The sequence below is a fragment of the Heloderma suspectum genome, chromosome 2 (assembly GCF_057233095.1).
Source record: "Heloderma suspectum isolate Gila_16-S chromosome 2, 16-S_ref, whole genome shotgun sequence".
NCBI classification, from domain to species: domain Eukaryota; kingdom Metazoa; phylum Chordata; class Lepidosauria; order Squamata; family Helodermatidae; genus Heloderma; species Heloderma suspectum.
Genome location: NC_139459.1, coordinates 142,343,611 through 142,371,483, shown reverse-complemented (window position 1 = coordinate 142,371,483; position 27,873 = coordinate 142,343,611). Strand labels below are relative to the sequence as shown.

Below are 27,873 nucleotides of genomic sequence, written 5' to 3'. Positions count from 1 at the left end.
GTAATTTCTGAGACAGAAACTTCGTAATGAGTAACTTATTAGCTCACTGTATCAGTAAAGACCAGGGTGGAAGTCTGATAATTTATAAGGTCCTAAGAACAGCCACAAATATTAGAGTAGATATTACACGGCATTAAAAAAGAAGTCGTCAGAAATACCCCTGTAATGAATGGATTCTGTCTCTCTCATCCAGTCACTCTCACTTCCTGTTCTAGAATCAAACTGTCAAAAAACCAACAGAAAAGGAGTACTGAAGGAGTGGTTTACATTTCGCAACAGTGATGGTCAAAGAGCAGACAGTCTAACATTAACAAAAGGTTTCACAGATGCAACAGCTGGTGCAAGATATGGAGCAGCTGAGAGACTGGTCAGATGTGAAGATGGTATGTCTAGTTTAGCCCTCAGTTTCTCAGGTGAAAACACCAGGGCAATCCACTATTGTCTCGCCACTTCAACAGGACTTGAAATAGGACTCTGTGGGATTCTTTCAGGTTTGGTTAAAATGAATGCAATTTGAGCAGTAATGATTATTGGTAGGCTGCATGCCTATTACATACCCCCCTTCAGTAACTGAGAACTCTCTAGCCTCCCATTTTGCCTAAGAGCCCTATTCCACTTAAAATGGGTAGCCAAGATTATGTCTGGACAATTTGACAGCTAACAGGAGATACGAGAGTATATATAATGCACATGACATGGTGGAATTAATTTGGTCAGAACAATTTCTACAACTAAAAATCAAGTAGGAATATATGCATGCTAAAAGCAAATTGTATGACTTTCCTGACTGGAAAATGTGTAATTTCTGAGATAGAAACTTCATTATGAGTAACTTATTAGCTCACAGTAACAGTGAAGACCAGGCTAGAAGTATGATAATTTATAAGGTCCTAAGAATGGCCACAAATATTAGAGTAGATATTAGACAGCTTTTAAAAATACAAAAAACAAGTCAGAAATACCTCAAGTAATGACTAGATTATGTCTCTGTCATCTAGTCACTCTCACTTCCTGTTCTAGAATGAAAATGTCAAAAGCCAACAGAAAAGGAGAACAATTGTTGGGGGACATATCGCCTTTTGGAAATGAGAACACTCTAGCCTTCCATTTTGCCTAAGAGCCCTGTGCTGAGAAAACATGGTCCAATAACATCTATTAGGCTGCCCATTCACACGGCCAATTACAACATGTTATTAAGTTGCAACATGCTGTGAAATGCAGTTATTAAACTTCTTAAACCATTTCCTATGTATTTTTCAGTGAGGTGTGGGATTGTGTGAGGTGATAAGCAGAGCCACTTCCATTTCCAAGGAAACTACCAGGGGTGACCCAGAAACTATCGTGACACCTCTTGTGGCCATGCAGGACTTGGCAAGGACCTTCTGGGGAGACACCTGGGAGCAGAGGACCAGTGGAGAGAGCGGATGCTTAACACTTTACTCCCTGGCTGGTTTTGCCACTCCAAATCTTGCCTTTGCAAATTTGTGTTTGGAATGTTGGGGGGGGGGGAAGGGTTGGGAAATTGCCTTATGGGGAAACTGTTAAACTTCCTCTCCCTCTGATAGTTCTCTGCATCCAGTAGCATCCTCCCAAAGCTGCTTTTCATTTAACAACAACAACACAAAACTATTCTGGTAATAATAACACATACATCTATGTATATGAAATTTCTCATTTGGCCCAAAGACTGTAGCTATCTTTCCCAGTCTATAGTTCTTCTTAGGGCTGAATGACACGTAAAACAGAAAGTGTATTATAAAAACTCGACAGCTCTGGGAGACAGCAATTTGCACCAGGAAAGTGGTGCGTGCGTGCGTGCGTGCATGTGGTCTTAATCCCTCTCCCACCGATTGCTTTTCTGCTGCAACTCCTTCCGACTGGGTGCCAGGTGAATTTTTCGCGACCTTACCTTAATCGTATTTCATTTAGGAAGAAATAAGGAATTTCCCCTCTTGGAAATGCTTTTCATTTAGTTGCACTGAGAGAACTGGACAGCAGCCTATGTCCAATTCTCTTCCTGCTGTTTCATCATCACCAGAATACTACAACAGCAACAACAGATACGTAATTCCTTTCTTATTTCTTATTTCTCTTACTTTCTCACTCCTTATATCCAGTGCGTGAAAGAGGCGTGTCCTTCCTCTTTCCCCAGCTTTTACTGCCCTCCCTTGAGAACCCGCCGCAGAAATGACAAGCGAGTTTGACTTTCCCAAGGAAAGTGAGTTTGTTATTTTCCTGCTGATAAGGACTGAGGAGAAAAAGTTAGTGGCAGCCCTGATTTCTCAGCCAAGAAGGAGAGTGATCCATCTTTGTTCAAACAATCTGAAATTTGGGCTATCCTCCTAGTATATTAGGACAGATGATAAAAATGTCTGGTTATTATTTTGTAGTGTCCTTTGGAAACTTATAAAACACTCCTTGAAGTGGACAGCCCCCTCCTCCATACTTAAAAGGCTCTTTTAAAAGCACCTCTGTCAGGAGGTAAGTGCCTAGCATTTTCTGTAATGATGAAGTATAGTAAGTGAATAAAGCTGTACCAACCAGAGGGGAATGTAACAGAGACACTGGATCACCCTGAGCAATAAAGAACGAAAGTTCATTTGGGCCAGGGGCATTTATCTATCCAGCCATACAGCCACAGAACGTAATAGACGACCTACTTGAAGTACTCCGTGGATGGTACCTCTCCAAGCACTGAAGTAAACATGTTTACAATGTGGATAAATAGGTAGGGTCTTAGAGGTTATGGGATCCATGTGAGGAATATATTACGATGCACTTTTTTTTTTTTTTTATCACGTTTGTATTATTTTTTGTGTTCCCTACTTCCCCAAGCAATAAGAAGTTCTAGGAGCAGCTCTCAGTTTCCTTGCGAAGAAAGAGGGCTGGAGACTAGGATGATCTTGTCATTTCTGCTTGTGTACAAATATACAGGCCTGAGCTCAAAGGCACACAGGCAGGGAGGGCGAGCCTGTAAAGCAGCGTGTTTCTGCTCCTCACCCCTGCTCACAAGCAGCAGTATAGTGTTGGAGGCCCTTCTCTGCAGGTTTCCCGTTGCCAGCCAGCGGTAGAACTCTGCTGTTTCTCCTCTGCTGCTGACTTCCATTTCTTAAGCTGCTTCGGGCAGCCCCCACTGCAGCAGGTAGAGATGTCCCAAGAAATTCGCAACAGATTCAAATGAGTTCGGACTTCTATGAATCTGACCTGAAGATTCTGCAGCAGACTGGCACTTCCTGAGTCACATGGATTCCACACACTTGTGGACTGGGTTTTTTACTTTTGCAGGTTGTAGTTGTTCAGTCATTCAGTCGTGTCCGACTCTTCGTGACCCCATGGACCATAGCATGCCAGGCCTTCCTGTCCTGCGCTCTCTCCCGGAGCGTGCTCAAGTCCATATTCATTGCATCCGTGATGCTATCTAGCCATCTCATCTCCTCTGCCGTCCCCTTCTCCTTTTGCCTTCAGTCTTTCCCAGCATCAGGGTCTTTTCCAGGGAGTTTTCTCTTCGCATTAGGTGGCCAAAATATTGGAGCTTCAGCTTCATTATCTGTCCTTCCAATGAGCACTCAGGGTTGATTTCCTTTAGGATGGACTGATTTGACCTCCTTGCAGTCCAGAGGACTCGTAAGAGTCTTCTCCAGCACCACAGTTCGAAAGCATCAATTCTTCGGCGCTCAGCCTTCCTTATAGTCCAGCTCTCACAGCCATACTTTACTACTGGGAAAACCATAGCTTTGATTAGACGGACCTTTGTCGGCAAGGTGATGTCTCTGCTTCTTACTATGCTGTCTAGGTTGGCCATAGCTTTCCTCCCAAGGAGCAAGCGTCTTTTAATTTCATGGCTACAGTCACCGTCTGCGGTGATCTTGGAGCCCAAGAAAGTAAAATCTGTCACTGCTTCCATTTCTTCCCCTTCTATATGCCAGGAAGTGATGGGGCCAGATGCCATGATCTTCGTTTTGTTAATGTTGAGTTTCAAACCAGCTTTTGCACTCTCCTCTTTCACCCTCAACAAGAGGCTCTTTAGATCCTCTTCGCTTTCTGCCATTAGGGTGGTATCGTCTGCATATCGGAGGTTGTTGATAATTCTCCCAGCAATCTTAATTCCGACCTGTGATTCATCCAACCCGGCATTTCTCATGATGTACTCTGCATATAAGTTAAATAAACAGGGTGACAATATGCAGTCCTGTCGTACTCCTTTCCCAATTTTGAACCACTCGGTTGTTCCATGTCTGGTTCTTACTGTTGCTTCTTGACCCTCGTACAGGTTTCTCAGGAGACAGGTAAGGTGGTACTCCCATCACTTTAAGAATTTGCCACAGTTTGTTGTGATCCACACAATCAAAGGCTTTAGCATAGTCAATGAAGCAGAAATAGAAGTTTTTCTGGAATTCTCTTGCTTTCTCCATGATGCAGCCAATGTTGGCGATTTGATCTCTAGTTCCTCTGCCTCTTCGAAACCCAGCTTGTACTTCCGGTAGTTCTCGGTTCGCATACTGCTGAAGCCTAGCTTGTAGGATTTTGAGCATCACCTTGCTGGCATGTGAAATGAGCGCAATTGTGCGGTAGTTTGAACACTCTTTGGCGTTGCCCTTCTTTGGAATTGGAATGTAAACTGACCTTTTCCAGTCTTGTGGCCACTGTTGAGTGTTCCAGATTTGTTGGCATATTGAATGCAGGACTTTAACAGCAACATCTTTTAGGATTTTAAATAGCTCGGCTGGAATACTGTCATCTCCACTAGCTTTGTTGTTACTAATGCTTCCTAAGGCCCACTTGACTTCACTCTCGAGGATGTCCGGCTCAAGTTCAGTGACCGCACTATCATGGCTATCAGGGACATTCAGATCTTTCCTGTAGAGTTCTTCTGTGTATTCTTGCCACCTCTTCTTAATCTCATCTGCTTCTGTTAGGTCCCTGCCTTCTTTGTCCTTTATCATGCCCGTCTTTGCACAAAACGTTCCCTTGAGATCTCCAATTTTCTTGAAGAGATATCTAGTCTTTCCCATTCTGTTGTTTTCCTCGATTTCTTTGCATTGTTCATTTAAGAAGGCCTTCTTGTCTCTCCTTGCTATTCTCTGGAACTCTGCATTCAGTTGGGTATATCTTCCCCTTTCTCCCTTGCTTTTCGCTTCCCTTCTTTCGTGAGCTACTTGTAAAGCCTCATCAGACAGCCACTTGGCTTTCTTGCATTTCTTTTTCTTTGGGATGGATTGAGTTGCTGCCTCCTGAACAATGTTACGGACCTCCGTCCATAGTTCCTCAGGCACTCTGTCTATCAGGTCTAATCCCTCAAATCTATTCCTCACCTCCACTGTATATTCATCAGGGATATGATTTAGGTCATACCTGAACGGTTTAGTGGTTTTCCCGACGTTCTTCAATTTAAGCCGAAATTTTGCAAGAAGCAGCTCATGATCTGAGCCACAGTCAGCTCCAGGTCTTGTTTTTACTGACTGTATGGAGCTTCTCCATCTTTGGCTGCAAAGGACATAATCAATCTGATTTCGATATTGACCATCTGGTGACGTCCATGTGTAGAGTCGCCTCTTGTGCTGCTGGAAAAGAGTGTTTGCTATGATCAACATGTTCTCTTGGCAAAACTCTATTAGCTTTTGTCCTGCTTCATTTTGTACACCAAGGCCATGCCTGCCTGTTATCCCAGTGATTTCTTGACTGCCTACTTTAGCATTCCAATCCCCTATGATGAAGAGGACATCTTTTTTTGGTGTTAGTTCTAGAAGGTGTTGTAGGTCTTCATAGAACCGATCAACCTCAGCTTCTTCGGCCTCAGTGGTTGGGGCATAGACTTGAATTACTGTGATGTTGAATGGTTTGCCTTGGATTCGTACTGAGATCATTCTATCATTTTTAAGATTGTACCCCAGTACTGCTTTTCCCACCCTTTTGTTGACTATGAGTGCTACTCCATTTCTTCTAAGGGATTCTTGCCCACAATAGTAGATATGATGGTCACCTGAATTAAATTCGCCCATGCCTGTCCATTTTAGTTCGCTGATTCCCAAGATGTCGATGTTCAATCTTGCCATCTCATGTTTGACCACCTCCAGCTTACCTTGATTCATTGATCGTACATTCCAGGTTCCTAAACAATATTGTTCTTTACAGCATCAGATTTTCTTTTCACCGCCAGACACATCCACAGCTGAGTGTCCTTTCGGCTTTGGCCCAGCCGCTTCACTCTTTCTGGCGCTACTTGGAAATACCCTCTGCTCTTCCCCAGTAGCATATTGGACACCTTCCGACCTGAGGGGCTCATCTTCTGGCATCATATCTTTTAGCCTTGTGATACGTTCCATGGGGTTTTCTTGGCAAGAATACTGGAGTGGGTTGCCATTTCCTTCTCCAGTGGACCACATTTTGTCAGAACTCCCTGCCATGACCTGTCCGTCTTGGGTGGCCCTGCACGGCATAGCTTATGGCTTCACTGAGTTGCGCAAGCCCCTTTGCCACAACAAGGCAGTGATCCATGAAGGGGACTTTTGCAGAAGACTTCCACTAGTGCGCATTAATGTAATGCATGCTTGCGCTAATGCTCATTAGTGCCAGTGCATATTAGCACATGTGCACATTAGCACAAGTAGAATGAAATTCTTGTACATACCTAAAAATATCTCATTCTGTCAATGAGCAGATGATGGAATGAAAGATGTCTGACAATCCATGAAACACAGACAGAACAGATTTGACCAAATCCGTCCATCCCTACTAGCAGGTGCTCAATAGTAGCTACCAGCAACCCAAAACCCTCAGTACTCACCAAGCACACATCTCCTAGCTGGCAGTGCTTACTGAGGAAGCATTTTTAGGTCTCAACTAATATTTGTTTTAAACCTAGAGAGAAGGGCTTCTTCTTCTATTCCACCACAGTGTGTACCTGCCCTTCCTCCAAAGACCTCAGAGCAGCGTATGCAGGGTTACCCCCTGCCCATTTTTTCCTGAGAGGCAAGGCAGAGGGGGGAGATGAGAAAACAGAGCCAGCATGTAAGAGAGTCTCTGCCCACTTCTGAGAGTTAAGTAAGTAGAGGGGGGCTGAATGATGGAGTAGCAGCAAGGAGTTAGAGCCCCAGGATTACTCATCAAAAAGGACTAGAGAATCCTTGGGCTAGATCAAGGGTGGCTTCATAGATGTAAGAGGCACAAGTGAGTTGAGTTTCCGCCTTTTGTGTGGCATACGTAATGGCATACATAATGATAAAAAAAAGAAGCTGAACAGAGGCAATGAGTAAGGTATGTCCACATCTCAGGCTTGCACATTTTCTCCATGTGAATTCTCTGTTCTAATGTGCAAAGACAGGAAATGCAACTCCACATCCAAGTAACACACAGAGCTTCCCTAAAGTAAGTGGGGGATTTGGTGCATTTGGTGGTGGTGGGGAACTCATCTGTTGACTTCTCCCAGCCAGACATAATAGTAGGATGGCTTTCACAGTTAAAGGAGCCTTATTTTGTTGATTGATTGATTGATTGATTACATTCTTATACTGCCCAATAGCCAAAGCTCTCTGGGTGATTCTCTCCTCTCACTACAGTGCCTGTGAGGTGGGCCCATGGAAGCTATTTGCATTCCCCCTTGCAGCCATTAGCATACCTCCCTGTAATGTGTTTGGAAACGTATTCTATAATTTACTTATTGCGAAATATTTATGCCCAATGTTTTAATGGTGGCTTACAATGTATTTAAAATATCAGTCAGAAAACCAGGAGGGTTGAGTCTGTCACTGGGTGGGGCTTCCTCACCCCAGGTGCTGCTAGGCACTGGAGGAGAAGAGCAGCTATGCAATGTGTGACAGACCTGTTGTTGGTACTGAAACTTGCCAAACCCTGAAGGCAAACACCACCTCAGGAGTGGGTGGGTTCTCCTTCGCTGGCTGGAGGAATTTAAACAGAGGCTGGATGACCCTCTGTCAGGGATGCTGTAGCTGCACCCTGCAGTGCAGAGCCTGCACTGAGCAGGGGGCTGGACTAGATGATCTCTACAGATATCTACATCTCCTTTCCCTATACCATGCATGATTTTATATTGTGTCCTCCGACTGTGAGGCCCCAAATGGGTAAAGTACTTGCAAAAGATCCAAAGGTTCTGGCAAAGGTCCTCCCCACCTCTGCTGTCACACACACATGCTGGCATCCCCCTGCCCCCAAGCCAGGGCAGAGCTCACCTTTGGGAAGAGGAAGGAAGTGGGTGCTGCCAGGGTCCTGGTGGAGTGTCTTTCTCCACTGAAGATGGATCTGAGACAATCCAAGTGGGGGAACAATGCTAGTTTCTCCATTTTTGCCATGGAAGGTCTTCTGTCCAGTGGAAATGACATGAATAGTGTCATTTCCCTGCCGCCTATTCTGGGACTCATAATCTCAGTCCCAGTGAGGAAATATGATTTGTCTGGGTCTTGGGAGCACCCAACACTCCCCCCCCCATACCCCAAGGTAAACTCCTGGACCCTGGGGCAGGCACTTGCTTACCATGGCTGCAAGCAGGGCCCTCTTTGCCTCATTCCTGCTGACAAGCCTTCAAAGAGGAGTACTTCCTTTTGCAGTCTCCCTAGTTCAAACGCTCACAGCATCTCTAGCCAGGCTTCCACTCCCCGCTCCTAAATTCAAAGGTCCAGGACTAAACAGTTTAGCTGTTCCTTATAGGGAAAGTTCTCCAACCTCTTGAATATTTTGGCCTCCCCTTTCTACTCCTTTTCCAGCTCTACAGTATCCTTTTTTGGGATGGGGCAGCTGGAACACAGCATTCCAAATGTGGCCACACCCCAGATTTGTATAAAGGCATTATGACACCGGCAGCTTTATTTTCAAGCCCTCCAAAGCACTGGAGAGCCTCAGTGTGGATTCAACGAGCAAAGACTCCTGGGAGTCGTCCAGCATGGAATGCACCTCTCTCTCATTTTCTCGCTAACTGGAGCACGTACTGGTTTGGGGAACTAGCCCGGAAGGGCAACGTTGAGCCCTTCGAATCTGAGCTTCCTTGGCCTCCCAATCAGCTGAGTGGCCAGTGGTACTGTAGAGGTTGCTGTCTTCTATTCTTGTGGCCAAGCTTCAATAATTTTTCATACATCAAATTGGGAAGGGAGGTACATAGTTTAAACTGATCTAATTGGGAACTACCGAACACATTTCCATTACCACAGGGTGGAAGCAACACCACAGAAGCTATTAGGAAGAATGGCACAGACAAGAAAATCTCGCAAGGCCAGAACTCATGAGTAAGGATGGACAGAGTAGTCTATTTCTGGACTGTGTCAGTTTCGCATGTGTTCATTCATAAATCTATTCCATCACATTTCCACATCAATTTCTGATTTTTAAAAAACTGCATGGAAATGTGCATTATTTTGAATGCATTTCCCCCCCAATACTCATTTTTACATGTGTTTTAACCATATATATATATATATATATATATATATATATATATATAAATATAATACACTGCACCCTAAAAAAATAAATTTCTGTAAGAATTTTAACCAAAATGTAAACATTTTGCTATGTCCTTTGAGCTGAGAACTGTATTGCAAAATTAGAAGTGCAAAATCAAAGGATAATCACTTTCTGATCTGCAAATTAATTCAGGAAGTGGGAATCGGTTTGGTTCACTTTAAAATGAGGGTGGAACAAAGTCCTTGAGCATTCCTACTCATCAGATAATTCTGTGGTTTGAGCCCTTAAAAAGGTTATTCTACAAGACAACTTGTACAATTTTACAATCTCTTAGGCCCCATCAACACAGAGACACTTTCCAATGCAATTCCATTTAAAAGTAGATTTGCAAGAAGTCAAATTAGCTCCTTCCATGGCACACAGAGCCAGTAAAGTGATGTATACATTGACAAAACCCCTGCTTTCATGGGGCGAATGGCAACTGAAACTGCATTAGTTTTGGGGTTGTGTGGGGGCAGTCCTGCGACATCATCAAGTCTTGTGACGTGATTACTCCCACTCTAGCGTGTCACACAGTTTAATGTTGGTGTAAACGCTACATCCAAATGATGCATCTTTTTTTTTGTCCCATGCAGGCACAATAAGAGGGAATGAGCCTTCCTCTGCTTTGTGTGTGTGTGTGTGTGGGGGGGGGTCGCCTGGAAAAACAAACATGCTCAAGTTGCCCGCCATTCCCCTTTAATTTGCAGCAGCGCAGCAAGAAAAGTACATTCCTACACATGGCAGAGGGCGCTAAGGAGGATGTCCTGCACAGTCTGCTCTGTGGTCTCCATTGCTAGGGAATGTGTCCACAGCAAAATTGTGCCAAGACAGATGGCCTACTGGCAGGACGCAGAGGAGGACATGCTTCTGCAACATCCCCTGGAGACTTGGTTGGCAGGGCGAGTTGTGTGTAGCTCAAGTCTCCCTACCATCCACATCTTCGGGGGGGTGGCTAGAACACTTTCCGCCTGTGGGTACCCCAGAGATGTGTGCAGTGCTGCACTAAATTTAAGGTGGTGAAAGTTACCTTCTTTAAGGCCCTGGGGCTTCTCCCCTGTGCTTAGAGGCTATGCTGTTTTGTGCAGATGCAGGAGCTGTGGGTCAAGGCTGGGAACCGAAGCTGGCAGAAACACAGGCCTGCAGGTGAGCAGATACTTCCGCACTGGGGCCAGTGTGTGCCTACACTGTAGGAGTGCAGGACCGCATATTGGAGTGGATGTACATTGTGCTTTCACTCCAACCTCTGCAGTCCACTGTTTATCCTGTGCCCCTAAGGCCTCATTAGGCATGCTATTCCTCCCCCCCCCCCCACAATTGCACACCAGTGCCCATCCCTGCAGTACATGGTATGGTTCTGTGCACCCCCCGCTGGCTTATTTTGGATGTAATTGTTTCGAGTGGGAATCCAGCCCCTGTACCCCTCATGCCTCGTTACCCGTGCCACTTCTTCTACCCAAGCACCCCCCACTTGACTGCCCTACAACTTCTTCACTAGCATTTAGGGCACCACTGTTGCCTGATCCAGAGGGGGATGGCTCTCCTCCCAAGAGGGTGGCAGGTCCGGATGATGGGGGTGAGTACCCCACACCTAAAGCAACTTCCCCATGCTGCAAAGAGCAGTGCAGAAACAGTCACTAGGGCCATTTCTGCCCCACGCAGCAGAGGCGAGTACAGGTCATATACTGCCCTGTTGCAGCTGCGCGCCGGGGGAAGAAAATACCACTTCAAACTCCTCTGGCTCCAAACATCCCCTCCCATCAGCAACTACAAAAACCTGTTCATTACCTGACTTCACCCTTCCCAAAGGGGCAGGCCTCCCATGCAACAGCCCAGACTGTGCTTTCATTGCTGAACCCTTTGTAATTCCCCTTTTGCAAATAACCAGCACCCCCCCACACACACACACACGCCACCACGCCACCTCAGACTTCCCAGTAGAAGTGGTCATTCCCCTGGGTGCAGTGTTCCGATGCCACCCTTTCTTCTCTCTTGTCCTAGTAGCGCCACAACCAAGGCGAGGGGCATGCCAGCAGCAGGAGGGCCAGCAGCACGAGGGGGCAGACCTGCAGCTGGAGGGGGCGGATGCATGTGAGTGTCTCCGCGTGGCAGCGTAGAACAGAGGGGAGGGAGGGAGGGATTGTGCGCATGCATGTGGTGTGACTAAACACATTTGCAGCAAGGATATCCCGCCTTTTTTCCTCCTTGAGGAACCCAAGGCAGGATACATAGTCTTCCTTCTCCTCCTCCTCCTCCTCCTCTCCATTTTATCCTCACAACAACAACCCTGTGAGGTGGGTTGGGCTGAGAGTCTGTGACTGGCCCAAAGTCACCTAGTGAGCTTCCACGGCTGAGTAGGGATGAGAACCCGGATCTCCCGGCTCCCAATCCAACGCTCTCGCCACTACACCACACTGGCTCTCAGCTGCGACCAGTCACAGCACAATGTGCAGCACAGGAGGGAACAGTGCAATCACGCATGCTGTACCACCCCAATGTGCAGCACAGGAGGGAACAGTGCAATCACGCATGCTGTACCACCCCAGTGTGCAGCACAGGAGGGAACAGTGCAATCACGCATGCTGTACCACCCCAGTGTGCAGCACAGGAGGGAACAGTGCAATCACGCATGCTGTACCACCCCAGTGTGCAGCACAGGAGGGAACAGTGCAATCACGCATGCTGTACCACCCCAGTGTGCAGCACAGGAGGGAACAGTGCAATCACGCATGCTGTACCAGCCCCTGCCAAAGGAAGTAAGGCAGGTGGCTACTAGGAGGAGGGCTTTTTCTGCTGTGGCCCCCTGGCTGTGGAATGAGCTCCCTAGTGAGGTTCGCCTGGCGCCTACATTGTATTCCTTTCGGTGCCAGGTGAAGACCTTTTTATTTTCCCAGGCATTTTATCATTTTACCTTTCTAGACTTTAGCTTTGCAGTTTTAAATCTGTATTTTAAATTCCTGCACTGCTGCTAGGTTTTATTGTGGTTGTATTGTTATACTGTGGTTTTAATGTTGTATATATTTTAAATTGTTTTATTGTGTGCTGTTTGGTTTTATTTTTGTGAACCGCCCAGACAGCTTCAGCTATTGGGTGGTATAGAAATGAAATGAATGAATGAATGAATGAATAAATAAAAACAAAACCTTGCCCTTCAGAACTGCAGCTTGAACAGCAGCCAGGGCAACCATCTGCTGCAGGACAGCCACCTGTGGTGCCCACCAGAGCGGAGGAGCAGTGGACGGCGTCGATGGCGGGCCTCGCCCAGGCCTTGCTGTCCCTGCAGGACACAGTGAGCCACTCAAGTGAGCTATGTGCGGTGTGCTACTGAAGGCGGGTTCTTTCCACATCGCAGCAGATGCATGTGCCCAAACCTACAGTCAATCACGACCTCTTTCTGTCCACCGTAGTGAGGAGCCTGGAGGCGAGGGCTGCCAGCCTTGAGCAGCGGCACTTGCGCCATTGCCGTAGACAGTCTAGGCGACCCGACCAGGAGACCCAAGTGTTGGACGAGCCATAAAAATGTACAAATGTACAAATGTACAGTTGTTGCAGTGTTACATTTGGTTAATATAATGACTTTTAATTTACACAAGCAATGATGTTTTTCTTCATCTACAATGTGGGAGAATGGAAACAAACCCACCGCTGCCACCAGCTCACGAAAGGGAGAGTTCCTGTGGTTTTTCCACGAGCCGAGGTTGTCCAGTATGCACAGGGATGGTTTTAGTGGGAGCGGAACTCAGCAGTGGGGCCCATTGGGAGAAGGAGCCATCCTGGGTGGGTGCAAGTGGGGCCCAGCAGAGGTACAGGGCAAGTTCGGGGTGCCTTCTAGGACGTTCCGGCATTGGTGGCACACTGGCATTGTGTGAGGCACCTTGTCCCTCCCCGCTGCCTGTCGGCTTCCAACAAAGGTCTGCAGCAAGAGATCCTGCTTATCTAAAGCTGCCAGCGGTGCTTCCCCGTGCCTCCTGGAATGCAGGGCATCCTCTACTAGGTGGCTCATGTACTCGTCAAACGATTCTGCATCCCGATCCATTCGCCACAGCAAGCGCTCGCTTTCCACTGCGGCATGTTCCGTGTCTGGGTTGGTAGCCCTTTCAGTCCTCCGCTTCCATGCCATTGCTAAATCGGTGGCTGGCAACAAGGTGGCTTTGTGGTTGGGGATGCCTGTCTCTGGGATTTTGGAGAGAAGAGCAGTTGTTAGTGGTGGCAGTGTTCATCGCAAGACAGTGTACAGTGTGCGGTTAACACTTCTCAGTTCTACGGTCCTGTCAGTGGGCCCGTCCTAGAATGTCGGCCCACTGCAGTCCTCCTTGTTCGTAAAACCTGCTGACCACATTGGAGTCCCCAGTCTCACAGGCAGTGACTGGGCAGGTTGGTAGACTCACAAGCGGTGGGGCTCAGAAACTGGCCTTCCTCGTGTAAAACCCCTAGTCACGCATCGGGAGTTGTTGCTTTCTCCCAGAATCACAAAGCTGGGTTCAACACAGCGGAACTTACTTCTGAGTAAATATGGGCATGATTTCACTGCCAGCGTGGTAGGGATGAAGTTGCAGGCATCCTGTGCTATTACCAACTGCTCTACAGGCAGAAATTAGGTCCTTGGCCATGTTCCATCGCAGACTCTGCATACAACACACAGTTTTTAAAAGCACAGCAGGTCTGCCTGAAGACAAAGCCATCAAACCCATGTATGAGTGCAGAATAGGTTAGACAACAGTATGGTGGAACAGAGAATGGGACTGTAGGCCTCAGCATAATCTCATGTGGATATCATCTTGGATAATGCAGATCCCATTTGGACCATACAGATGTGCAGTATTACAAACTATGGCACCAAATGTTAACAGAACACAGTGTGGTTAGCCCCTATTACTCCTGTCATAGAGTTACATACGTCTGGCGATCAGGACCAGCAATCCAAACAGGCAGGTAGAATAGAAACAAGTGTATTCAGACACTGACTGGACTATGAACCCATTTGAGTGACATGCCAGGACAGAACTGCACAGACATTGGTAGACTACAGAATCGGACTCAAAGAGTGCTTATCAGTGGGATCTTCTCAAACTGGGGAGAGGTAACGAGCGGGGTACCGCAGGGCTCAGTCCTGGGCCCAGTGCTCTTCAACAGTTTTATTAATGACTTGGAGGAGGAGGTGTAGGGAATGCTGATAAAAATGACACAAAATTGGGCAGGATAGCTAATACCCTGGAAGATGGAAACAAAATTCAAAGTGATCTGGATAGACTGGAGTGCTGAGCTGAAAACAACAGAATGACATTTAATAGGGATAAATGCCAAGTTCTGCACCTAGGAAAAAGGAACCAAATGCACAGTTACAAGATGGGGGATACATGGCTCAACAACACTACAAGCGAGAAGGATCTTGGAAATGTTGTTGATCACAAGCTGAATATGAGCCAACAATGTGATGTGGCTGCAAAAAAGGCCAATGCTCTTTTGGGCTGCATTAATAGAAGCATAGCTTCCAAATCCCGGGAAGTACTAGTTCCCCTCTACTCAGCACTGGTTAGGCCTCATCTGGAGTATTGTGTCCAGTTCTGGGCACCACACTTTAAGAAGGATGCAGACAAGCTGGAGAGGGTCCAGAGGAGGGCAACAAAGATGATCAGGGGACTGGAAACAAAGTCCTACGAAGAGAGACTGAAAGAACTGGGCATGTTTAGCCTTGAGAAGAGAAGACTGAGGGGAGGTATGATAGTGCTCTTCAAGTACTTGAAAGGTTGTCACAGAGAGGAAGGCCAGGATCTCTTCTCGATCATCCCAGAGTGGAGGACATGGAATAATGGGCTCAAGTTACAGGAAGCCAGATTCCGGCTGAACATCAGGAGAAAGTTCCTTACAGTTCGAGCAATACGACAATGGAACCAGTTACCTAGGGAGGTGGTGGGCTCTCCCACACTGGAGGCATTCAAGATGAGGCTGGACAGCCATCTGTCAGGGATGCTCTGACTTGGATTCCTGCATTGAGCAGGGAGTTGGACTCGATGGCCTTGTAGACCCCTTCCAACCCTACTATTCTATGATTCTATGATCCAACTGTCCCCTGCATGGCCCAGCCCCCATTACTGTGTGTGTGTGTTTGGGGGTGGATGAAAGCATTTGGAGGGCCCTCCTTACCTGGCTGTCATTCATTCTCTACTGCAGAGTCATGTGAAGTCTTTTGGACACCAGGCAGGCAGCCCTCTAATGAAGCATTCCTTGCAGGACTCACTACATGTAAACATACGTTGTGGGGACAGAAATCAGAACTTGCACTGCATTTTCTATGTACACGTACACGTGTATCGAAAACATGGTGTAGACAGGAAAGCAAGGAAGTTGTGCGGACTCTTGAAAAGCAGGCAACCAAACCCAAGCACAGGGAACCAAAGCACAGCTCAGTCTAGGTGGCCATGGCTGCCATTACAAAGCAGAGTTGGAAAGGTCCACAAGCGTTTCCTCTACAGCACCTTGTAATCCTTCCTCCACGTAAAGGGGTGTTGCAATGAGTGGCACCTATGGCAACTAAAATCAACTCATGAAATGGGAAAGAACTTACAGAGGGCAAAGCATTCCCGTAGCACATGGCTGAAAGAACTGGTGCCACAAAGAGGGAATGGCCTCCAATCATGCATACAAAAAATCTCCCCACCGCCCAAGTGTAGGTGCCACCCTTGCTAGGTGCTTGCCAGCCTAGGACCTGGTCGATATCCTTAGATGAATGTGTAGGTGCGGGACTTCCGGTTGGGACCAGTGTCACTCTGGTAGCTTCCCACGAGGCTCTGTGGGAGCTTTGTCAAACAGCTTTTGAAAAGGTTGAAAAACCTTTTCATTTCCCCCCTGGAATGGAGCGGGGGGGCAAGGCAAGCTTTGGACAACATCTTGGAGAAAGGTAACTCCCACGTGATAGTGGGGGGGCTGGATGCCAGGATTATCTACCCAGAACTTTACCAATGCAAAAAGCTGTACTGAGATTCCTGTTTTATAGGAGAAAACAGGGCTGACATGTCCCATATAATATATGCTTTAAGAAATATCAACAACCTTTGGGGGATGATTTTAACAATATTTGAGAACATCTGAGGACCTGTAAGATCTGCTTGAGAGAAACATGTCTGTGCCATGGAGAAGAAAGGAGCTCGCATCTACTCCCCCCGAACCTTCTGTGTCAAAAATGTCAAGAAAAGAAGATATAGGTGAATTATTTATGCTGATAAAGACTGTATCTTCACAATTTATGGAGCAAGTCAAGAGGCTGGATTTAATCCAAAATTCCATCACTGCCCTGCAAGGAGCTGTAGATTTGATTAATGCGTCACGGCAAAAAATGGAGTAAAAAATTAATGAGCTTGAAGACCGTGTGGCTGGAAACAAAACCATGACACAAATTTATTTTAAAAACACCTCTGATACAATTTCTCAACTGGAGGCCTTCATGAAGAGATCCAATGTACGTATTTTTGGGATTAAGAATTTGCCTAATTATGTAAAATTACTTGTTTTTGTGGATAAACTTTTGCATGAAATACTCCCTATTCCATCTGATTATTACTTGATATTGAGCAGGCATTTTGTGTGCCAAATGCTAAAGGGACTGATTACACCATCATGGCTCAATTTGCAAAAGTCTCCACAAAGAATTATATCCTGTGCTTGGCAAGGGAGGCTGGAAGCCTTACCGGGAAACAACATAAAGTTATGTTATTTCCAGACTACGTTAAATAGGTGGCAAATAAAATAAGGCAATTGATCAAAGCAAATAACTTGGCAAAACAAATTAATTTACAATACTACTTAAAATATCCTGCTACTCTTTGTATTGTGTCTGAAGGTCAGATGAAGAAGTTTCAAAATCATGAAATGGTGGAGGCTTGACTGAACGTAAAAAGGCGTGAGAACTTTGTTACAACCCCATGAATTGGAATCTTTAAACAAGCTTTGTTATTTGTTTCTATTTAGCCTATTTGATCCAGGCTAACTCAGAAGATAAATGATTATATATATATATATTTGCTTACTTTCTTTCATTTCTTACTTTTTCTTGTTTTTTCTTGCTTTTATCTTAAAATAGATAATATATCTAGTATAAAATATATTACTGATGTTGAAGGTTTATATTAAGTTTTATTGTTATATTATAATATATATAATTGTTATTATTATTACTAATAATACTAGGCTTTTGGGAATGAATTCTAGACTTCTTTTTTATATAAGATTGATGATATGATATAGAAGTGTAAGGTTGTATACTAAATTGTAAGATTGTTAAGGTTATAGATATAGTCTTTAAAATAGAATGACATGGGGGGTGTTGGAGCTTAAATTCAATTAGTATGGGGGGAGTGAGAGGGAGGGGGGAGTGAGAGGGAAGGAATTTTCTTCTTTTTTCTTCACTTCCTTTCCTCCTCCCTTTTTCCTTTATCTTTTTCTCTTTCTTTTTTCTTCTCTTTTTGTTATTGTGATGTCCTCATCAGAATATTGTATTGCTGGGAAATTGAAGCATTGATGAGGTTGTTGGTAATTTTGGTACTGTTTATTTCATTCATATAAAATAAATAAAAATATATTCAAAAAGGAAAGAAAGATATGTGGGTGCACAGTTGTGAACAAGGGATGGGGGAAAGCTAGGAGGGAGGAGTATTGGTGCCTGCCTCAAATTCACACCCTCTAGCCTAGGCCTAGAAAGGGATCCTATGTAGGTGCACAAAGGTGAATAAAGGGTGGGGGCAGGACAGAGGAGTATTGGTGCCCACTTTAAATTCACACCCACCAACCTAGGCCCTGAATGGCACCCCTACATAGATGCGTAGGTGCACAGTTGTGAACGAGGGAGGGGGAAAGCAGCCATGAGGGGGAAAGCAGCCATAGTCACCCGCAATGGCGACCATCCTGAAGGCATAGAAGGGCCAGTAACTCACCATGGGGCTGGTCTGCTGAGAGACATGCCACTCCACCAGCTCCATGCATCTAAAAGCAAAATGTTAACAATTAAAGAAAGCAAAGGAGAGGAGGATGGGCCTATACACGGGGAGGGTGGAAAAGGTACTTACCCACAGTAACTTCTCCAGTGGCCATGTACTCCTGCACGTCAATAGTGGCCAGGTCATGGCCAAAAAGCTCCTCACATTCCCCTGTGGCTGCCGGGGGAAGTGGAGGAGCAACCACAGTCCACTGAATGCTACAGCTAACCTGCTTAGGTTGAATAGCATCACCTCTAAGGACCCTATGGAGCTCCTCATAGTAGGAGAAGGCAGCTGCATTATTTCCTGACTGGGAGTTGTGATTGCGTACCTGGTGGTATTCCAGACAAAGAGATTTTGTTTTTGTGCAGCACTCCACAGCACTTTGGTTGTGTCCCTGGTTTCTCATTTCACAGGAAATAAATGATGTTCCTATGACTTGACCAAAGCTGTTCCTGGTCCTCCCGTTCTCCCCATATGTCGAGGAGATCCAGGATTTCTATGTGTTTCCATGAAACTCCACAGCCCTTGCTGGCTGAATCTATTTCTGTCATTGTACAAAGCTGTGAAGCTGCAAAGGTGTAGTTGAGGAGGGAGAAAGAGAGCCCTCCTTTGTATAGACGTATCTGTGCGGCAGTGATGGACTGAGGTGGGGGGAAAAAGAAAAGGGGCAGCCCAACTATGGTGATGAGACATCAACCCCCCCCCTGCCTTGGCACGCCCACCAAGTTGCATTGGATTTGGGGGGATGGGGCACACTATAGTGGAACATGGAAGCTCCATTACAGAGAAAATCCAGTGCAAAGTGCCTTTGCAAAAATGCAGGTTTTCCAGTAGGAAAAGCCCTGACTCCTGCGGTGTGTGACAACATCATGTGTCATGGTTGTTTGTGAGGCACAGTAGCACTGGAGTAAATGCCCTGTGTAGATTGGCCCCTAGTATGGCCTTGTGGTAGAACACTTGCCTTGCTCCTTGGCCAAACTTAATCTCTGTCTAAAACATCATTAATCTGGATTCATAGAGATATCTCATTTTCTGAACTCTTTCACAGTAATCACTAATATTAAAGCTTGTCATTTTTTAAAGTCATTGAAATTAGAAATGCATTAAGATTTTGAGACTGGCTTTATGTCTTTTCTGAAACCTGGAAAAGTATCTCTCAAGTCTTTGAAACGGTAATGATCTTGTTTTGTTTTATTATTTGCAGACATTTGCTGTAGACGTCTGGGAGCAAACTCTGTGCCACTGGGGCAAAGGAGTGGAATGCTCCAGCCAATTGGGCCAGCCACCACAGGAGCAAGCAGAACAGGATCACAGTGCAGCAGCACACACACCTTGCCTCACTGAAGGGATACAAACCCACGCCTCCATCTGGCCTCAAGAAGTGATTAGTGGCAGCTCGGTCGCTGGAGTGACTGGGACGTGTCCTCTGGTCCCACAAGTCCAGGACATATCTTGAGGCTTCAGGAATGATTTTGGAGCATACACAGCTTGTGAAGCCACATTTAAGGGCAGCAGAAGTGGCTGGCCACGGAGGATTATCTCACAGTCCAAAGCTGGGGAGAAGGGAGAGGAGAATGTGCATCAGGATAAATGTCAGCCCTTTCCCCCACTTCAGTCTGAGGCCAGAGATGCTGGTACTACCCACGGCTTTCCTGTCATCTATATTTTGTTTTTGTAATCCCTGTGGAGAATTAGGTTTGCCCTGCTTTGATGGATTAAGGGTACGTAACATATAGCCTAGCATAGGAGCAAGGAGCACAGTCTGTATCTTTGATATCTTTAATACCATGAACATGGCTCAAGTTGTTTGAGTTTTCTTTTTAATTAAAAAAAAGATTTTAAAATAAATAAATAAAATTTACATTTAAAAAAAAGATTTTGAACGGAGACATGCTATATACCAATAGTGAACTCATTTTCTCAGTTTTGATCATTATGCAGCCAAAATAGCATCACCCACACCCAAGAGGGAGGTATCAACAGGCTTGGGAGAAACTGAATGTTTGCAGAAATATTTTTTAAAATGTTTATAAAAACCCCAATAGCCCGGTGAAAATTGAATGTGTTAATTGGTCCCAGAATGCTGGCTGACTGTTGCAGAGAGATGTAAAACTGGGGGAGAGGAAGAATGGAATGGAATATGTTGGAAGAAGGTATGGCTGATGGCTGGCTGGCTGCCTAGCACTGTGAACAGCACTCCACACAGCACACATTTCATTGCAGGCCCCATTTATAACTAACAGTCAACCATTTTTAGAAACCTACAGATAAAGGAAACAGTACGCAGTAGGACGACACCATCATTGCCCAGAATCATGTGTGCGTTCTAGCAGTTTGCGGGGGGAGCCTGTCAACTCCAGGCTCAATAGCAAACCATCTTTGACAGCTGGCTGCACTCTATACATTTTATAATCTGATACTAGTTACTTGCCAGAATGTGTTTTTATTAGTCACACCACTGAATTACAGGCTGTTTGGCAGCCATTACACTCCATGTCATCATATTTTCAACCTGAAAATGGCCTGCTTCCCACCCATGACTTGCCAAGCCAGGCTAGTTCAGTTTATCCTTTACTCTGTCCTAACATGGCTACTTTGTGGCATTAGATGGGAAACAGGGCAAGACATCAAAGGGCCATATTTGCGACACCTGAATTATGCATTGACATGATGACAACAAGCCCAGAATTCTCCACAGGCTGTTGCCAATATTTCAAAAGTTAGCCCTTAGCTCAGATGTGTCTTTGTGAAATTATTTTAAGAAGGAACCAACAGAGATCAATTAAGAGAATGTCATAAAGTCCTTTTGGGTCTAATTAAAAAGTTTGTCTATGAAAATACACTGTAATTGCAAATTAAGGGATTGATCTGGATGAGCACTGAGTCTCTGTAGTCCTCGCTGAATTTGCAGTGGCTAAGCTGCTCCACTTCCAGGATGTGGCCCAGAGGACTCCAGGGTCTTGTTGAGAGCAATTGTCTACAAGTGCTACTTTTAATCACTATTTCTTCTCCTGCTCCCAATCCAGTCATTGCTGAGGGAGCCTCCAATCTGGTGCCGTGAAGTCACTGTGGATAGAGCCCTGAAAACATCAGCTCAGTGCAACCAGAACATGAGAGAGTGTACAGGTCCAGGTGGGCAAAGGGCCATGTGGTGCCTAAGCCTGAGCTGTTGGGCTTCTGCTGGAGTCACTGTGATGAGTAACACTTCCCCACATAGACCTTGGAGGTGGAAGCCTCTTTCCCTTCTCATATTTGCTTTCTCTTTTTTTAATGGTTTATATGGGTTTTAGAGGAGTTTTTTTTTCAAGAATAAAAAAGAAAAAGTAAAACACTCACGAATAACATAACAAAAACAGCATTAAGGGGAGACAGACATCTAGAATTGATCAAAGCAAAGTAAATAATTTAATCCTCAAGGCAGTAACTTCCATGCAGTGTAACTTTCCAGAACAGTAATTAAGAACTATAGTCTAGGAACGAGAAGATCCTAATTAAGATGGGAAATGAATGTCTGCCATGTAATATAAAAGCACTTGGGCTTCGCCAGATTCCATGTCAACTTTGATTTACATGTCAGCTTTTCAAGCAAGGCCACTCTGGATCAGTTCATGCCATTGTCCAACTGAGCTGACCACCACCTTTTTCCAATGTAACATCACTTCCATCTGCACAGTCACCACCAGAAATGTAATCTAGTCTTTGTGGAGAAGGTCCATATTGTCATCACTGAAAAGCAGTAATAAAGCCATTTCAGGGCTGTCTTGAATGTCCCGTTTGGGAATCTTGGACGCTGCCTCCCAGAATTTAGTCACCACCAAACAAGTCCAGCACCAGTGGTATAGCAGAGCCAGGGCTCAAAAGGATCCAGTGACAGCACTTCTTTATTGGCAGTGTTGTTGATGTTATCTGACACTTCCCCCCCCCCCCGAATTCCCTGTCCCCTCTGAGCTTAGCTAATGTGATTCTCTTTTCAAATAATGATAAAGTTTCTCCAGACCAAAGACTTCCAGGCTGTGTATTTTCCCAGGAGCCTTTTTTCTGAAAGTCCACAAAAGACTACAAAATCTATTCTAAAGACAAAGTAGGCATTACGTGAGGTGAAATTGTTCTGTATATCAAAGAAGGAACAGAGTGGAACAAGTCAGAAATCTTAGAAGAAGGAAACATTAATCAACCACAGATCTCTTCCAGAGGCAAAGAGGAATCCTGAAACCAATAGGACAGATCTATCAACAGCTAGTAGCCATGACAGCTAAATGGAATCTCTAAATGAAATCAGAAGAGTCTGAATACTTCTAAACAGCAGATGCTGGGGGCAAACAACCAGTGGTTCACAGGGGCAAAGTGGTGGGACTTTTTGATTGGCGGGGCCAATCACGTCATTTGCCATCCCTCCCCCAGACTTCCCTGTTCTCCCTGAGCTTAGCTGCAATCCTTGCAGTAGCTGTGGGGCAGGGGATGGATTTTCCCAGCAAAAATGACCTGGGCCATGTTTCCACGACAATGCAAGGAGAAATGAATGGAGGAGTACCGGATTTTTTAAAAGGAGTCAGCTCTGCTGTGAGCAGGGCTCCATGAGCAGATTCTCTGCACCAGTAAAAATTGCTTCACAGAACATACTTCCTGGTGGGGTGAGGGTTGGAGTGAACATCATCTGACTGGCAGGGGCTGCTCAACCAATAAGAGAGGCTCCCCCTCCCCCCTTTCTCCTTTCCCCTGAAAGTCCAGATGCATCTGCATTTCAGGAGCAAGCCTCATTGAGCACAATGGGAGTTACTTCTGAGTAGGCACACACATGCTTGTGCTGGGAAAGGGGAGGGGGAGAACACAAAGATGGAAACCAGCCCCCATTTTAACATGCAGGACCTCATTGACCACAACGGGAGTTACTTCTGAGGAGACACTAACAGGTTTGTTGTGGGAAAGAGAGCAATACACACAAAGACAGAAACCAGCCCCCATTGTATCCCGCAGGATATCTATAATGAAGCTATGAAGTACTTACTTCCTAAGGCAATGAATAGGAGCCTCGAGATAGCACTTAATTGCACTTAAGGAATTGGGCTTTAAAATGTGCCATGTCAATTGAGGGGAAATCTCTGTAAGGTCTGATGTGGGCATTCAAAGGCAAGCGTCATTCAGCACAATGGGAGTTACTTCTGAGGAGATACTAATGGGTTTGTTCTGGGAAAGTGATGGAAACCAGCCCCCATTTTAACACACAGGATCTCTGTATGGAAGCTGTGAAGGAGTTACATCCTAAGGCAATGGACCAAAGCCTCGAGATTGCGCTTAATCGCATTTAAGGAATTGGGCTTTGATATTTGCCGTGTCAATTGAGGGGCTTCTCTGTTATTTCTGTGGTTATTGAGAGGACAAGCCTCATTCAGCACAATGGGAGGAAACACGCCTTGACGGAGTCATGGTGAAAGGCACCCTCCTGCGCAGGGCTAGCACACTAGAGCTAAATGCGGGGCGGGGGGGGGAGGAGGCAGAGGATATAACAACTATACTGGGGAGAACCCGACTTCAGGAAAAGAATTGGACTTTCAGCTCTCAGGAAGTCAGGTTTTTCCCTGATAAGCTCCAGGGAGGCTGCTGGATGGCCACAACATAACGACTTCAACTCGCAGCCAGCTCGGAGTAAATCGCTGGTGGAAGCACCCCCCTGGTTTGCATATAACAATAAACCATTGATTTAAAAACCAGTGAGGTGCAGTGCGCCTGCCTCTTCCGCTCCACAGCACAAACCAAAATTGGCTCCTTCGTAGGTTGTAGAGTATGACATGCAAACCCAGACTGGTTTGCTGTTGGGTTAACTGCTGGGTTGTTTAACCCCTAAACAATCCAGCAGTCCAGGTTTACGTACCACGCGGTTGCCGATCATGGGTTGTGCTGTAAAGCGGAAGAGGAAGGTGTGCTGCAGGCAGCATGTTGTCGCTATGTGTGAACAGCTAATATTGTTGTGACCCACCTGCCCCAACTGCAATGCAAAGTATTTGGGGGTGGCTTGGTCCTGAATGGACAGCTAAGACCCATACGTTTTTAGAAAAGATCTGCTTCTTATGAAGATGAAAATGGCTAACTGCTTTCTTGACATGGAGATAAAAGGGTTTCTCCCTGGTGCTGGGAAAATAAACTCCTGGAAAATCTTGAGTTGGTAATTTTCTGCTGTTTGGAGGCAAGCCATGTTCCTCGCTTTCTCTTTCTCATGCAATCTCAGGTCTTTCCAGCCAAAGTCTGACATGCTAACCGCTAAACTGCTCTTTGCCAACTCATCATACTATTACTGTCAGCTGATTCTAATAAATTGGGTATTATGCTGTGCACTGCTGGCCTTTGGTGTGTGCACATGTATACATAGGCACACCTGGATATGGATCAACACAGCTGCCTGCATTTTTGGGCTCTCCCTGACATGGCAGGGACTGTCATGTTGAGCTCCTGCACTTCCCCTTAATGGTCTCCATGCTCTCCTTGTGAGTGCCCAGAGGCATCTGGCTGGATGTTGTAGGAAACAGTACTAGACTATCTGACCCAGGAAAGCAATTGCTATATTTTTATGATCCACACCAATCACAGTTTTGTTCTCCATGGTTGTCTTAGGTGCCCCAACCAGTCTTTGAAGACTACCTTGACTTTCTTATTCCTCAAAGTGAAGATGAAGGGATTTAAAAATGGAGTCACTACAGATGTCAACAGGGCCACCATTTTGTTCATATTTGTGGAATAGTTTTTGCTGGGCCTCACATAGATGAAGATCGTGGTGCCATAGCCAATGATTACCACAGTGAGGTGTGAGGCACAGGTGGAGAAAGTCTTCTGACGGCCAGTAGCAGACGGGATCCTCAGGATGGTGGAGATGATGGCAGCATAGGATGCTATTGTCACAATAAAAGAGGTTAAGATAAACAGGATTGCAAGAAGGAAATCCCAGAGCTCAATGAGGTGGGTGTCTGAGCAGGAGAGTCTGAGCAAGGGTGCATTGTCACAAAAGAAATGGTTGATATGGTTGGAGTTGCAAAATGACAGTAGAGCCCTGACAGTTGTTGGCGGAATCATGGAAAAGAAGGAAATCATCCATGATCCAAAGGCAAGCTTGATGCAGACACTGTTGCTCAGGATAGTGGAGTAGTGCAAGGGATAGCAGATGGCAACATAGCGGTCAATTGACATTACAGCCAGTAGAAGGAATGCTGTGGTCCCCAGAGAAAAGTAGAAGTAAAATTGAGTCAGGCACCCTTCAAAGGAGATCGCTTTCCTTTCAGCCATTAGGCCTGCAAGCATCCTGGGCATTACAGTGGATGTGAGCAGCAACTCCACCACAGAGAAATTACACAAGAAAAAATACATTGGGGTGTGAAGCCGGGAATCCAAACAGATCATGATAGCAATAGCAGTATTCCCAGCTATCATAAACAGATAGAGCACTAGGCATGGTGCAAACAGAACATTCTGCAACTCCATTATAGTTGAGAACCCTATCAGGATGAATTCTGTGGGGTGTGTGTGGTTCTCCATCATCCAGCCTCTTCTGCAATTCTCTCTGGAGGACAAAATAAGTGGATTAGTCTCTGCTGGAATGGGAGTGACAAAATCTGATTTTCCTTGTGTAGCTCACTGGGGCTGATCTAACACATTCATGTAGTTTTGAAATCATGTAAAATATATTGGGGAAGTGAACAAAACGCAATGGGGATAAAGACATAACCATAGCCAGAAATGAAGGTACTCTGCATTTCTTTTAAAAAACAAGCAAAATGCAACGTATCTAGAATGGTCCACCAATTCATGATTATGAAAAGAATGACAAAACTGAACATGTTAAAACAAAATCCACTTTAGAAAAAATTATTGAACCAGTAAAAGTATTATTATTAAGCCTTAATGGAACAATACTTCCATTACTTTTTGTTTCATTTTTTTTTTTACATTTTAAGGTCTCAAAAACATTATTGTTCTTTTATTTTCTGTGAATTAATGAACCTTCTTTGGATCTGTGATAACAGAACATATAGCTTTGCCAGCAAGTTCTGGTCGTGATACCATGGATTTCTTTTGGCATACATTCTTAAAGCAGTGCAAGTTGAGGTGTGGAATCAGTAGAAGGATATCAAAGGAAAAACTATTAGAAGCGTAATATTCTGGAATAGTTCCCCTAAGACCACTGAAGGAACAAAGAACCTCACTGAAATCAAGACAGAGCTGGAAATGTCCACAAAGGCTGTGTTATTATTTTTATTCTGATACTCCACTTATGCTCCAAAGGAGTCAGAAAGGGGCTCTGCACATATGATCTTGCCCCCCTCTTCCTCTAAAGCAGACCTGCATAACACAAGAGCCAGCCCCTCCCTGACTATTGGAGCAGGGAAATTCAGTTACCTATTGCCTGTGGTCCTTTCTGGCCTCTTTGTGGGAATATCTGTGGTCCTCACAGGCCTGGCGCTGGCAGTGGTGTGGGGATGGCAGAATGCTCATGTTTTGTTCTATATTGCTCCTCAAAGATACATGGTAGGGTTGGTGCCAATTTGTTCAGTCTGATGGAGCCATCCATCTGTGCTGCTTCTGAGATCGCCACTGTATCAACTGCTGGGAAACTAAAAGTCATGTGTGAGGAATTGCCATAATCACACAGAAACCAGCAGGTTGGCATCTGCTTTTGGCTTACCACCTCACAGCCTCTTTTCATAGGCTGAGTGAAAAGTTATTGAGAGGAGTAAGTAGACTGCAAGGAGGTAAGCCATGAGCAGAGAAAGAACTCTGCACACTTCAACTGGACTCCCAAGTCCTGCCTTCTTTGCAAGGGTAGGTCTGGTTTTAAACACATGGATATGCTAGCATTACGGGCTTCTCCACACTGAGGCTTTTTGTCCTGAGACTTTATTGGGGCTTCTGCTTCCGGATCCTTTGCGGGAAGATCGACCCTTTACATAAACTCCCCCCCCCCCGGGTTATCTGTGAGATCTGTTGTTATATAGTGGCACATACTCTTTTTACGTGCAAATTCAGACTGCTGAAAGTGGATCTTTTTGTTAGTTCATTATTTCCGTTTCAAATTAAAACACGGAAATGCTCAGAAAACACTAGAGAGGTGCTGGAGGTTGACACCGTCATGTAAAGGACCCCAAAACGTCCATAAGTAGCTGAACTAAATTGCAGGATGAAAGCCCCGCATGGAGAAGCCCTGCATCTAGCTTGGCACTCAGCAAGGAAAAGTAGAATTAAGAAGCCCCCTCTCCCCGAAGAAACAGAACAAATAATAAAAAGAAATTAAAGGAAGAAAAAGAGAGTAATAGGTGGGCATGCAGAAAGGCCTATGAAGAAACAAAGGGGATAACGGGAATAACAGAATAAGCACTATTGGGCACAGACAGGGAAATGATGTGCAAACAACTTAGGCTGCACACTTACACTTTAGGAAGTAAGTCCCATTGAACTAAGTGGGCTTACT

General features: G+C 45.4%; 2 protein-coding genes and 1 long non-coding RNA gene across 10 annotated transcripts in view; 1 reads left to right on the top strand and 2 right to left on the bottom strand.

The window, feature by feature from the left end:
- Window positions 1–2,083, bottom strand: part of LOC146352891 (olfactory receptor 10AC1-like) — a 33,996-nt gene extending 31,913 nt beyond the window's left edge. The window contains exon 1 of one of the 3 annotated variants that reach the window (XR_014787876.1): window positions 1,910–2,083. The gene's annotated coding sequence lies outside the window, so the exon portion shown is untranslated. The remainder of the gene's footprint in view (window positions 1–1,909) is intronic. The other 2 variants (XR_014787877.1, XM_084835116.1) reach the window with 2 other exon arrangements.
- LOC146352890 (uncharacterized) lies at window positions 295–20,288 on the top strand. Of its 6 annotated transcripts, none has more exons than XR_014787879.1 (3): window positions 316–491; window positions 11,455–11,541; window positions 12,606–13,040. It is a non-coding gene; the product is annotated as an uncharacterized LOC146352890 (long non-coding RNA). The 6 variants fall into 6 exon arrangements; XR_014787882.1 differs by having other exon boundaries at window positions 325–383; window positions 11,452–11,541; XR_014787878.1 differs by lacking the exons at window positions 316–491; window positions 12,606–13,040 and adding exons at window positions 10,523–10,596; window positions 19,627–20,282 and having other exon boundaries at window positions 11,452–11,541.
- A 4,710-nt stretch (window positions 20,289–24,998) lies between these two features.
- LOC146352889 (olfactory receptor 6V1-like) lies at window positions 24,999–25,946 on the bottom strand. The gene has a single exon (XM_084832186.1). The coding sequence runs from the start codon at window positions 25,944–25,946 to the stop codon at window positions 24,999–25,001; it is 948 nt and encodes a 315-aa protein (XP_084688312.1).
- Window positions 25,947–27,873: the final 1,927 nt, after the last annotated feature.

Excerpts from the sequence above, each read along its gene's own strand:
- LOC146352889 (XM_084832186.1), bottom strand. The coding sequence starts at position 25,946 with ATGATGGAGAACCACACACACCCCACAGAATTCATCCTGATAGGGTTC.